This window comes from Balaenoptera borealis (genome assembly GCF_965194805.1).
Source record: "Balaenoptera borealis genome assembly, chromosome: 5".
NCBI classification, from domain to species: Eukaryota; Metazoa; Chordata; class Mammalia; order Artiodactyla; family Balaenopteridae; genus Balaenoptera; species Balaenoptera borealis.
The window spans coordinates 131,216,159-131,230,388 of NC_138862.1; the positions used below are offsets into that span (position 1 = coordinate 131,216,159).

The 14,230-nt window shown below is 39.2% G+C and overlaps 1 protein-coding gene across 3 annotated transcripts in view; it reads left to right on the forward strand.

The window, feature by feature from the left end:
* Positions 1 to 14,230, forward strand: part of RYK (receptor like tyrosine kinase) — a 100,976-nt gene that overhangs the window by 44,444 nt on the left and 42,302 nt on the right. For all 3 annotated transcript variants that reach the window (XM_082392729.1, XM_082392727.1, XM_082392728.1), the window contains exons 3-6: positions 4,052 to 4,151; positions 5,891 to 6,025; positions 9,205 to 9,258; positions 12,921 to 13,065. In XM_082392729.1, coding sequence (XP_082248855.1) covers positions 4,052 to 4,151; positions 5,891 to 6,025; positions 9,205 to 9,258; positions 12,921 to 13,065 — 434 coding nt within the window. The remainder of the gene's footprint in view (positions 1 to 4,051; positions 4,152 to 5,890; positions 6,026 to 9,204; positions 9,259 to 12,920; positions 13,066 to 14,230) is intronic.

Genomic DNA, 14,230 nt, shown 5'->3' on the forward strand with positions numbered 1-14,230 from the left:
GTAGATATGTCTAGTAGGTAATTGGGCATATGGGAGAAAATGAAGATATAGGAGAGAGAGAGATGAGTTGATGATACAAAGTCCCATCAGTGGTGAAGTGGGCTAGAGCTAGTATACTAGGAGAGAAGGGTTTATCATTTGGAGAGGAGAACAGATCTCTCCTTGGGACTGGTGTGCAAAGGTTGAGGGTTCTAACAGATCTGCCTGGAGCTGAAAAGAAAGGCAGAAAGGGGGTTCCTGTGTGCCAGCCGAAGGGGACAAGAGCATCGTCTGAGAGAAGGGAAGTGGGGAGGGCAGCAGGTGGTGAAGCTGTGGATCCCGTGAGATTTGGAGTGAGAAGACTAGGGAGAGAGGGGTGATGGGGGAAGGGATTGCTGAGCAGGATCAACGGCCTGCCCTGAACCTGGGGATCATCTTTGTGTAGGAGCAACTTTCTCTTCCAGGTGTGATTTCCCCCAGCAGTGCTGGGCAGCAGAAGTAGAGTGAGAGGTGGTCAGAGTCCTGATGGCAATACGACTGTGTCGGTAACTAGTCTTCTTTGGGGCACAGTCTGTGGGAAAGTGAAACCAGGTCACTAGCTAGGCTGGAGAGGATGGAAATAGCTTTATTGGCTTTTGCATCCCAACTATGAGCATAGCCCTTGGCTTACAAATGTGCTTCATAAATGTTGGTTGAATCAGAGTGTTGGAGACAAAGAACCGGTTTTATAGGAATCAGATGTTATGATGGGATCTTTGATAGAGTGGGATTTTTGCATTTGTTTTGGTTATGGGACAATTCTTCAGTACATAGGAATACTGAATGTTAATATTGAAGCCATCAGGAAGATGGCAGGAGACAGAGTGAGCCAAGCGCCCAGGCCTCTGCAAAGTCCCTGTGTGTCACTGATGATGATGGCGTGAGAAATAGCCGTTATGAGTAGAAGTTGGGAGCTTCAGAGTATAGGGGGTTTTGCACGCGGAAGGGGTGTGTAGGACCTAATGATCCTGAAAGAATGCTGACTCTGCTGTCTAGGCCCTGAGGGTTGAGGGTTAGGAAAACCAGGCTGGGGGAGAAGGTGGGGAAGACACCTGTGAAGAGGCTGAGAGTATGGGAGGCTGTTCAGAATAGTGGCGTTCCCAAGATGGGGGACAAAACAGAAGGGCTGCAATATTGTTCTTGGCAGGGCATAGGAAAGCTTGTGTCAGAATCTGGGGTCAGGAGTAGGCTGGTGCTTATGGGGAAGTGCAGCAGGGCATAGGGTAGCTACTCTGGAATGACTGCTGATGCCACTGGGGTCTGTGTTTATTAGAGGGGACCTGTGCCAGACTGACAGGTGTGTCATATTAATTATTTTATTTGATCCTCATAACATGGTTGTACTAGCCTCATTTTATAAAAACTGAAACTCGGAAAAGTTAGTAGTTTACCTAATGGTCACACAGTCTCATGGTTCTAATCCAGTTCTTGCTGACTGTGCTTAATTTTTTTTTCATGCACTTGCCCTTCATGTATTGCCCTGTTTAGAGGTAGCATGGATATAGGGATATAGTCAATGCATTCTCTTAGTCAGTGAGTATTGCTGGGAAAGCCTGCTCATTCTTGGCCCAGACTTGCTAGGCTGCAGCTCTCTCGCACCCCCTGGTGGCAGTGACGGTATTTCGGCACGCTAAGATGAGAGGGAACACTTCTAGCCAAGGTGCCACTAAGTCACTGATGTGCAGCAGCAAGAACATTCCCTTTGTTATGAAAATGGCACTTACCAAATACAGCCTTTAACAATTGCTTGTATACCTATCTTAACTGTAAAGCAATACTTTAATATTTGCATACCCCCTACAGCTTTCTGGGACTTTCAAGTAGAGTGTGAAAAGAGAAACCCAGAGGGGGAGTTACAGTCATTGGATTGATCCCTTCTTATCCATGGTTTAAACACCTCCTGACCCAGTTAATACTCAGGTGTCCATCCGTTCTTTTATAATCTGGAAGGTTACTCTTTCCCTGTTTCCTTTCCTCTTTGTTAAGTCCTTTTTTGTTGGTTTTTTTCATTAGCATATAAACATGTTTGAGTATCTCCCATTGAAAAAAGAAGAAAGGCTTTTGAAATCTACCCCACCACCCACCTCCAGCCCTGCTCCCCACCTATTACCTGATTACATTCTTCCTAGTTAAGTTTCTTGAAGAATGGTTTCTTGAACCTCTTTCCTACTACTGTTTTCCTAACCCACTGCCCTTTGGCTTCTGCCAGTCCCAGCCTCCACCAAAAAGCCCTTGTGACCACTGAATGGGAGAGGGGTACCATTCTTATTGAGTCCCCAAGGGCAGGACAAAGAGTAACGTGAAATATAAGGCCTCACTGAAGGTCTTGAAGGTGGCAGCCGTTCTGAATTCCACCTGTTGCTTTGCAGTTTGAGCTCTTTCTTTCATGAACATCTCTCTAGCAACAGGACTATATTTATTGATTGATGCTGATTGGTTCTATTAAGCAACCTATGTAGGCCAGGTATTGATAGAGAATATTGGTGTTCCCAGGACATCTTCCTAGTCACCCTTCTTCCTTTCCTGATTCTGAATCACTTGAGAAATAGATCCAGAGGTTAGATGGGCATCCAAACATAAACCTTCTCAGTGGTGAAAGCTGGACTAGAGAATGTGGCTTAGATATTCTATGAGAAATTTGTACCTTGGAATCTGCTTGTGAGGTGAGTGGGTCGGTAGAACAGACCTTCATCCACCAGTCACATGCAGGCCCTCAGAGCTTGGCTTTTATCAGATAGAGAAGACATTGGTGACTAGTCATGGTCTGTAAGTTATACATCTCAGCTCCTTGGCCCTTCATATCTATCTCCCTCTCCGGGGCTTCTCTGTCAGTGGCTGTGGTCCTCAGCAGAATTTCTGAATCCTAGATGGCACATTGTACAGGAGAGTGGTGGTACTGTTCTGAGCATGAAATAGAGGGTGGCTTACTGGATTGAATTTCTATCCAATTGAAAATTCCTAGGAACAAATGAACAAACATAACAAGACAGAAACCGAGTCATAAATACAGAGAACAAGCAGATGGTTACCAGAGGAGAGAGGGTAGAGAGGGAGGAAAGAGAGAGGTGAGGGAGATTAAGAGGTGCAAACTTCCAGTTGCAAAATAAAAGAGTCAAGGATATGAAATTTACAGTGTGGGGAGTATAGTCAATAACTAAACAATATCTTTGTGGTGACGTATCTTAACTAGACTTATTTTGGTGATCATTTTGAAATGTATAGAAAAAAATCACTGTGTTGCATAAACGGAACTAATATAGTGTTGTAGGTCACTTATACTTCAAAACAAACAAACATACAAACAAACACATGGAAAAAGAGATCAGATTTGTGGTTACCAGAGGAGGTGGGCAGGGGGAATTGGATGAAGGCAGTGAAAAGGTACTACAAACTTCCAGTTATAAGATAAATAAGTGCTAGGGATATAATGTACAACCTTATAAATAGAATTAACACTGCTGTATGTTATATATGAACATTGTTAAGAGAGTAAATTCTAAGAGTTCTTATCACAAGGAAAAATTTTTTTCTATTTCTTTAATTTTGTATCTATATGAGACGATAGATGTTCCCTAAACTTATGGTGATAAGCATTTCATCATGTATGTAAGTCAAATCATTATGCTGTAACCCTTTTAAACTTATATAGCGATATATGTCAATTATATCTCAATAAAACTGGAAGAAAAAAATAAACACACCCCCAAGACAGTAGTAATCTAATGGGTCATGTAAGAGGTAACGCAGTCTGGTGGAGAAAAGTCTTAGAATCAGACGCAGCTGAGCTGGATTCCCACTCTAGCTACTTTGCATATATTCAACTTCCCTGGCTTGGTTTCTTCAACTGTTTAAAAAAAAAGGAACATTCCTAGCACTGTTTCTGACAATTTGGACTTTTTAAAAAATAGCTAGATTATTTGTTCTTATGAAAGGCTCATGCATTCATTAGTTAATGACCTAAATCAGTGAGGTCAAGCTGTTGGTGCCCTTTCTGTTATCACGGATCCAGTTTGTTTATTTCTCCATTTAACAGGTTGAATATAAGCTGGGATTCCAAGTAGACAATTTCGTGGCTATGGACATGCCCCAGGTCAACATTTCTGCTCAGGGGGAAGTTCCACGCACTTTATCAGGTGAGTCTCAGTGACAGAGTTTAACATACTGTTTTTAACCGTGTCCCATGTACTCTCAAAGAACAGTTAAACTACTGATAATGTAGTGTTCTACGCACACACGTAGGTATCAGATGCGTAAGTACTTTGAAAAGTAATTTTTTAAAATAGGGATTATTTGGACTGTTTAAACCATTTCCTCTTTTCCGTCTCCTCCAGAACTGTCTGCACTCAGCTCTCCTCTGTCTCCTTATATGCATTGTTGGCCCCCGGCTGGGTCCCTTTGTCTGGTCTTGTTTCTCTTCCGTTAGTTCCCACACTGCAGCCCTGGTAATCACTGACCACTCACTTCTGACCATGTGATATCCAGCCCCTTAGTGCCCCCACCCCAATCAGCTGAGTACACTGCAGACTCCCCAGCCAGTGTGCTGTGTTTACCATCTGCCCCTGCCTGCCTGTCTAAACCTTATTGCTGCGTTTGCCCCAGTGTTCCAGCAGTGCCATGCTACATGTAGTTCTCAGAGCCATGCCTTTGCACATGCTGGTCTCGGTATTTCGAACCATGTTTTCATCTTTCCTGCTTGTGAATTTCTATTCATACTAAATTTTCTGCAAGACTCAGAATCTGTACTCTCCTTTTCCTGCCTCCTCTCCCTCCATTTGTTAACTCTTCTGTATTTAACTGTTTTGAACTGATCACATTGTCTTGTGATTCTTTGTCTCTCCCTCTAGCCTGTGCCACCCTGAGGGCAGGAGCTGTCTTTCAGCTGTCTACCCTTGGTGTCTAGCATAACATCTGGAACAGGATAGGCGCTCAGGACATGTCTGAGTAAATCATTTAAGTGTCATATTTACACCAATTTAACTACTTTTGAGCCAGCCTTTTGAGAGAGGCTCCTGAAGATGTGAGATATAAAGAAAATGAAAAATTTTAAAACTTGACAGTATAAGCCCCAGTGTTATGGAACTTTTTTAACAGTCTTACTCACTGTTATTAGTGACATTCATTAATCTAAGCTTTAAGAAAACATGGGAAGGCTGGTTAGTTTTTATGGGCCAGTAAAGAAATTCAAAAATGCCCATATTGTTCATACGCTGATATAGATGGTAGAATGATGTATTCTAAATTTGTAGAAAAAGAGTCTTAAACTGAAAGATTGGAAAAAAAAAAAAAAAAAAAGGATGTGCACCAAAATCTGTTATCCCCTTGCTACATTAATTGATTAAAGCCAATTTCTGTTTAGAAAGGTTTTTTTTTTTTTTTCTTTTTAATTCATAGTTGAGAATTTATCAGTTTCATTTACAGGTTTATTTTTAATCTCTTCATTAAGAATAATACATAATTGCATTTTGGTGGTGAATTGTCTTTCCCTTTTATCAAGTAATTTTTGTTGTTACTGTTGATTGTGACTGGTGAGGTAGTAGGGTTTGCCTTATGATTCTGTAGCTTTACTATATTATAATAAGAGAACTTATGAGACAAATTGATACATTAAAAATCATGAGCAAATTTGAAAATAATTCTCTTCCTTTATGTCTTGGTTTGTTCTTTAATGCTAACTTTTATATCTGTAATGAATGAAGTACCTAATGTCCAAAGCTGTGTAGTCTAAACATAAGTTCTCTGAAAGTTTCTGCTTAGTATGTTATGTAAATGTATTATTTTTAGTTTTATTGCAACAAAAATAAATTCTAAGTTATTCAATGGGCATTAATGTTGATTTTTAGAAAATTAAAATATTTTTTCTTTTTTTAAACAGTGTTTCGGGTCGAGCTTTCCTGTACTGGCAAAGTAGATTCTGAGGTTATGATTCTAATGCAGCTCAACTTGACAGTAAATTCTTCAAAAAACTTTACAGTCTTAAATTTTAAACGAAGGAAAATGTGCTACAAAAGTAAGGAATTTATTTACCAAAGTATGTGTTTTATATAAATGTGAGAAGTTCAAAAATAGATTTTGTCACCTTTTTACAAATTTGTGATCAAATCTTGATTATAGTTGCAAGTGAGAAAAGAGAGCACTAACTGATGAAATTCTGAAATAATCACCGAGATAACTTGTAGCCAGGAATCTCATTCAGGCCCCACTCAGTTCCTGCTTTCTCAAAATCTTTATCAGAATTGCTAAGGACGTTTTCCTTTAGGAGTGTGAAATAGCACTAGTGGCTGAAGAGGTAAAGAAATCAGGTAATTTTGATAGGGACCCCTGAGTAATGGGGTGTTAATTATGAATTACTGTTATGTAGAAGCATTGCCCTGGGGCCAGAAAGACCTGCGTTAGAATTACAGCTCTGCTCTTGACAGGATATTGGAACAGGTTTCTTAACCTAAGTCTCAGTTTTTTTCATCTGTAAAATGGCATAATAACCTGTTTCAAGAGGTTGGTTGGTTGATTTTAGATTAATTGAAGCTACTAACCTGAAACTTAGAATATCATATGTGGGTACTTAATACATGTTGGTCGTTTTTGAATAATCTGTTACTCAAGAAATTACAGTGGATATGAAAGAGCTCCAGCATACTAGGTCATAGGTCAAAGAATTTTAGAATTCTCCTTAAAGGTTATCTAGTCCAACCCACTCACTTTAAGTTCCAGAGAGATAAAAGTGACCTGAATTTACAAAGTCACATTGGTAGAGCTGGTTAGTATCTAAGGTAGGGGAAAAAAAAGCTAAAGAAAACCCCGCTAAACTTGCTGAGTGCCTGCTGTGTTCCAAGTGCTTTACACACATTAAACCCATTTAATGCTTATAGCAGCCCTAGGCAGTAGGTTCTCTCCTTATCTCCGTTTTCTGAGGAGGAAGCTGAGGCTCAGAGAATCCAACCAACTTGCCAAGGCCGGACAGCTCAGTGGTGGAGCTAGGTTGCAAACCCGTGCTCTTGCTTTTTTGGCTTCTTTGGCAAACTGTCTCTTAACACATTTCCTAGTCAAAGTTAGTGCTGAGTGTTATGAGAACGCCTGAGGCCAGCACATGAGTTATAATGGCTAATGTCCAGGTAACATGCCAGTAAAAATGCTGTACTGCATTAGAACGGGCATTTTTTAAGCTCTAATTTAATCTTTTAATTAGAGTAAATATAAAGTAAACAGTTACTCTCCATGTGTATTTTTCCCAGTTTTATTGAAATATACTTGACATACATCACTGTATAAGTTTAAGGTGTACAGCATAATGGTTTGATTTACATACATTGTGAAATAATTATCATAATAAATTTACTTAGCATCCATCATTTCATATGGATACAATAGAAAGAGAGAGCAAAAAAATAAAAAAATTTTTTCCTTGTGATGAGACCTCTTAGGATTTACCTTCTTAACAACTCTCACATATATCATACAGTTAACATATTGTGTTAAATAACATACAATGTACACCGTGCTGTACGTTATATCCCTAGTGTTTATCTTATAACTGGAAGTTTGTGCCTTTTGACTACCTCCTCCAGTTCCTCCTCCCTCCTGCCTCTGATAATAACAAATCTGATGTCTTTTCTTATGATTTAAAAAAAATTTTTAATTCTTTAGATTCTGTGTACATATAAGTGAGATCATAGAATATCTCATAGTCTTTCTCTGTCTGACTAATTTCACTTAGCGAAAGACCCTCAAAGTCTATCCATGTTGTTGCAAATGGCAGGATTTCCTTATTTTTTATGGCTAAATGGTATTCCATTATGTGTGTGGTGTGTGTGTGTGTGCGTGCACGTGTATTTGCACCACTTCTTTATCCAAAATGGACATTTTTAATCTACGGCCACACCACCCTGAATGTGCGATCTCGTCAGAATGGACATTTTTAAAATGAAAAGTTAGTCCCTTGTTAGCTTTGGTGTTTTGATACATTTGTCAGTTCTTGCATATCCAGTTATACCTTCATGTAATTTTAAAGGCAAAGAAGACTTTAGAGACTCTAGTTCAACCTAGTCGTTATATAATATGAGGAGACTGGGACCTGGAGTGGTCACCTAAGCTTGCATAGGCAGTCAGTGAGGAATGCAGAACAGGTGGCTCCTGGCCCCTAGGGAGGTGGCGCTGCCTATACCACGGCGCTTCATCTGTTAGTGCTTAAAGGCAGAATGTTGGACAAGTGTGGTGGGGGTCTGTGGAGCCCACTAAGGTTAATGATCAGCCGATATTCAGAATAATCCCATACCTTCTCCATTTTCTTTAATATGTACATGAAAATTAACAGTTGATGTAATTTTCTATTCTGTTTTAGAATTAAGTTTAATATAGTACCACCCTTTTTATTTGGTGGTCATACTTCTGGCCACCCTAATCATCCGGTTTACATTCATGACTCTTTAATATGTGATCCTAATATATTTATATGGCTTTCCAGCTTACTACATTTTGAAAACTGTCTGCCACAGAAAGCATACATGTACTGTATAGAATGTTAATGGGTGCTACTGGGAAGAAAATTTTCCTTTATGAGGGTGTAAATTATTGGATCAGACAGGTTTTGTTACTCTCAGACTCCTTAGAGCCTTTGCACTCTGCTAATGTGCACTGTGAACCTCCACAGAGGTTATAGTATGTAGCTTTCCCCAGACTTCTTGACCACAGAAACCCTTTTTCATTGAGCATCTATCTGTAAGTAATACCCATTGGCTAATACAGGCATAGACTGTTGATTGATGAATATAGTGATGATTATCAGAATAGTAATGTAGCATTTATTATATATATATTTTTTAACATCTTTATTGGAGTATAATTGCTTTACAATGTTGTGTTAGTTTCTTCTGTATAACAAACTGAATCAGCTATATGTATACGTACATCTCCATATCCCCTCCCTCTTGCATCTCCCTCCCACCCTCCCTATCCCACCTCGCTAGGTGGTCACAAAGCACTGATCTGATCTCCCTGCGCTATGCAGCTTCTTCCCACTAGCTATGTATATATTTATTATCTTGCAACAAATACCTTGTTACCTAGTTCAGGGACTTCTGTTAAAACATAAAGCTATGTTAGAAAAAATTCAGAAAATATTATTTGGTATTTAAGGATTTTCATGGAAAAGAAAGAATTTCTAAAGCATCTTTTATCTCCTTTTTAATTCAGAACTTGAAGAAGTAAAAACTTCATCCTTGGACAAAAACACTAGCAGAACTATTTGTAAGTGTTACTGTATTATCTTTTTCCATCATTAGGGATGAAAAATGATGGATTGCAAATGAACATGGTTTTGTGTAGCTTGGATGTTTTGTGGTTTCCAGTTTGTCAAAAGATTAAATGATGCCATGCTGCTTATTTCACTGATGTTTTGTAGATTGGTATGTTCAGATGAAACTATTAGAATATTGAAAATTTTGTAAAGCAAAATTCTTACATATTTCATGTGATGTAAAAACTTTTATAAGCAAGAATTTATATCATCATTTCAAATGGTCATAATTAAAGTATGAACGTGAAATATGTGTAAGATCTTCATCTGTTTAACAGAAGGATAGAAAATCTAATTCATGGCCTGGATGTAACCCTCAGCTAGTTTCATCCAGGTGAAAATACAGGCTTAAATATCCACATTGTTTAAACCTACAGAGCAGAAACTTGAAGGAGATTTTTATTTTTTGATAATGGTTGTGTAAGGTAGTATAACTTAGACTTCTTTTTCCTTTTCTGACATGGATACATCATTAACTCTTACTCTTCCTGAAATCATTTTAATAGCAGTATCTTAAAATGTTACTAGATTCTTTGTATGGAAGTAAACTAAAACAGAATCGGGGGAGGGAATTTCAAGTATGCAGAAGTCAAGAGAATGTTTTGATGAACCCCCCGTGTGACCATCACCCTGCTTCAGTAATGATCAACATTTGCCAGTCCTGTACCGTTGATTCCTTCCTCCTTTTTCAGTTGGGTGTGTGGGTGGGGAAGGATAGAGTAGTACTTTAAAGCACATCCTAGGCATCATATCATTTCACCCCATAAATGTTTCAGGGTAGGTAACTTTTTAAAAGGCCATTAAAAAAAAAAAGCCACAATCACCCAACACCTATTCACTTGTATTTGATTTATCACATGTAACAAAATTAAGTCCTTAATATCTTCTGATAGCTAGTCCATGTTCAAATTAACCTGATTGTCTCAAATATAGTTTCTTCCCTGAATCAGTATCCAAATGAAGCCTACACACACTGTATTTGGTTGACATGTATTTTATATTAATCAGAAACCACCCCCTTCCCTTCACTGTCATTTATTTGTTGAAGAAATTGAATCATTTGTCTCATAGAATTTTCCACATCTGCATTTTTGTGGTGTCATTTAACATGTGTTTCTCTCTTCTAAACTGGTAGTTAGATGTTGTACTTCGTTAGGTTGAGGACCAACTCTTTTGGCTAGAATAGTTCATAGATGGTAGTATGTGCTTCCTATTTTATCTTTTTCATCGCCTCAAGGAGGCACAAAGTATCAGGTTGTCTCAAAGTAGACCATTTTTGAAGGTAAAATAATATGAGATTTGTCTGCCTTTTAGAAATATTTCATTTGGATTTGTCTTTGAGAAGAAAATAAAACTATTTTTTAAAATATTGCTGCTCTCCAACTTTACTTGTAAAATTCTGGTGATTTTATCCGTTTCTTTTATGCTATTAGGGTTATTATTTTTGACAAGCAGAATACAGTATTGCGTATCCTTGGTCTCTGTCTGTCTCTTCCTTGCTCCCTGTCTCCTCCCCTCCCTTTCTGTGTATTCATCCATCTAACCTTTACCGAGAGGCTATGATGTGCCAGGTGGTATGATTGAGGCAGAGGATTAAACTGTGAACAAAGCAGACTCTGTAAGCCCCCAGGGCTTTCTAATGTAGCAGAGGAAATGGAGTTGCAGTACCAGTGATGACAGTATCTTATGGCAGTCTGTGACGAGGCCAGCACAAGGGGCTCTGGAAATCCTGAGGAGAGGGGCAAGTAACCTCCTCTGGGAATGAGGGTGAGCTTCCTGAGGAGGGTGGCATCTCGTCTGAGACCTGAAGGGTGACTAGGTGGTGGCAGGTGAAATGTCAAAGTGAGGGAATGGGAACAGTGCATACACAAGCCTTGGAATTTGGAGGTAATCAGGCGGGGCGCATTTGGTGATCTGCCCAGCAGAGCGGTACCCTCTCCTCTGCCTTGGAGTGTGCTGAGATGGATACTGCCAACATCAGCCTTTGGGACCTTCCTTTCCCACCCCTTCAAGGTTGAATGGCCTGTGGCATTCTTAAGGAAAGTCATACCTTCATTCAGGCTGCTGTCAAGTCTAGCTGCCCTAGAAGCCATTCGGTCTCTCTGCATTGATCTGTTCTGGTTTATTATTTGTTGATTCAAAGTTTAACTTTTAGAAAGCAATCTTATTTTTAAGTTTTTGAAAGCTATGACTTTTATCTTTTGTCCTGACCTATCCCCATAACTCCACATTTGTATTTCTGTCAATTTGACATCTCCACGTAGATGTGTACTAGGTACTCTTGGACAAAACAAAACTGTTGATTCTCTGTTTCCCCAACCCGCTTCTTTTTTCTCCTTGTAAAGGTACCTTATCCACCTAATTCTTTAAGCCAAAGCTTTGCTTCCTCTTTTTCTTTCTACCCCGGTTCAATCCATTAGCAAACTCTGTTGACTGCTTCCCAATCCATGAACTTCTCGCCTTCCCCGTAACACTCTTGTCCAAGCTGCTGCTCTCTCTTTCTTGGACTGCTGTAGTAACCTGATCTGTGCCTGCTTCTGCTTTTGCCCCTCCCCACAGTATTCTTTATACAGCATGCAGAGTCATCTGTGTTTCTTGTGTTTTCAAGTATGATCGTGTGTGTCATTCCTTTGGTTGAAGCCTTGCAGTGACTTCCTATATCATTTAGGATAAAACCCAAATTCTTCACTAGAATTCTGATGTGAGTACTCATCAAAACTTACATGAATCTCCAGTTACACCAGTTCTGTTTCTATTTCTCTGTCTTCCATTCTGCTTGCTCTTATCATGTGGATCTTTGTTTCTGTGTCTCTTTCTCAGTTGCTCCTGTGTGTATGTGTATACATGTGTCTCTGTGTCTTTGAATTATTTCCCCTATTGCTGAGGCTTTCTTTCTTTTTGAATAATATTAAGGTGACTGTTATTTTATTTCATGAGTATAGTCTTGTTTTCCTGCTTTTATCTTTAAAAACAGATAAGCAAAATAATTTCTGTTACTCTCAAAAACGAAAAAGATGAAAGGTTTGTTTGTTTGTTTTACCTGTGGGTCGCTCTACTGTATATCCCTCCCCCTGTGAGTTAGTGGTCATCGGCAACAAAGATGTCTGATCTCTCCGTACCAGGCGTCACTGTTGAGGAAGGGTCTGTAGACCTTGCTGTCCAGTATGGTAATTACTAGCCACGTGTGGCTATTTAACATTAAATTAATTGAAATGAAATAAAATTGAAACTTCGGTTCCTGCATTGTACTAGCTACATTTCAAGTGCTTAATAGCCACAGGTGGCCAGTGGCTGCTATATTGGGATGCACCCTATAGAGCATTCCCCTATTGGACAGCACTGCTATAGATGGTTTATTATATGTATACCACTTGTGAATTTTACTCATTAACCAAAAGTTCTATTTAAAATCCCTTTTTTACTACAACAAAAGCACTTTTTAAATTGTGTGAATTTACATCAACAGGCTGCTGGTAACTGATCTTATCAAAGAATGGACACGTGAAATGAAAGTCTTTTACAAAGAACAGGGTGCTCATTGTGTATATTGGGTCACAAAGCAATCGATGATATTTGTTTAAAAAGCTTAATGTGCTGTTCATTTTTATTTCAGATGATCCTGTACATGCAGCTCCAACCACTTCTACGCGTGTGTTTTATATCAGCGTAGGGGTTTGCTGTGCAGTAATATTTCTTGTAGCAATAATATTAGCTGTTTTGCACCTTCATAGTATGAAAAGGATTGAACTGGATGACAGGTATCGTATATATTTTGGGAAAGGAAAAAAATAAAAGCAGTTGTTTGCATTTACATGGGAGCCCACACACACCCATGCCCCCTGGTGCACAGTGGTGCAGGGGAAGAAGGGTGGTTAAGCCGTAGCCAAGGGAAAAAATACTGTCTTTGTGTTTCTCTGATTTTATTTTTAAAAATTTGTGAAGTCAGAAATTAGTTTATTAGTTGGTGGAGAAGTAGTAGAGATCAATTTTTTCCCCATCCCCTTTGACATGACTCTCTTCTAGACTCCTAGTACCTTTTTGAAATAGCCCTGTTTCTTCCTTCTAGTTTGTCCCTCCATCACTATCCATCCTTCTGTCCATCCATCCATCCATCCAATTTATTAACATTTATTGAGAACCTGCTATGATTTAAATCATTAGTTCTCAACCTGGTCACACATTAGAGTCATGGGTAAGCTTTTAAAATACATCAGCACTTAGGTACCCCCTTCCAGAAATTCTGATGTCATTGGTCTAGGGTGGTGTTTGAGCATCAGTATTTTTCTTAAAGCTTTCTGGATGAGTCTAATGTGTAGGCTTTGAGATACACTGGGTTAGATATTATGCTAAGTGCTAGGAATAAAAAAAAAATAATGATATACTTCGTGACTTCAAGTATTTAATCTTTGACATTAACCCATAATTATAAAAGTTTGTAAATTTGATGATTGTGGTATGTGTATTATAGTGTGGGAATAGAACAAGTGTTTGTCCCAGCCTGGGTGAGTCAAGATGATCAGGAGGACATTATAGCCAGGATAGGGTGAGAGGTAAAGATGGAATGATAGACAGGTTTATTTTCCTAGTGCACAGTTCTCATTTCCCTCCTCAGTGATTCCCAGTTGCTGACTGAAGACATTCTCAGCTTCATGACTTGGCTTTCAAGGCGCCCTCCTTTACAGTCTGGAGATGAGCCTGCCTTGTCTCTCATCCTTACTTCACGCTCCAGTTAAATGATTATTTGTTCCTCACTTTTGCCCTACACTTTGCCCTCCAGGACTTTTGTTCATGCTCTCCTTTGCCCACAGGGCTCCCTGCATTTTTCACTGGTTCAAACCATTCTTCACATTTCAACTCCATTGCCATCACTTTCATGAACTCTTTTTTAAGCCTCCCAACCATCAGTTTCTCCCTCCTCTCTTT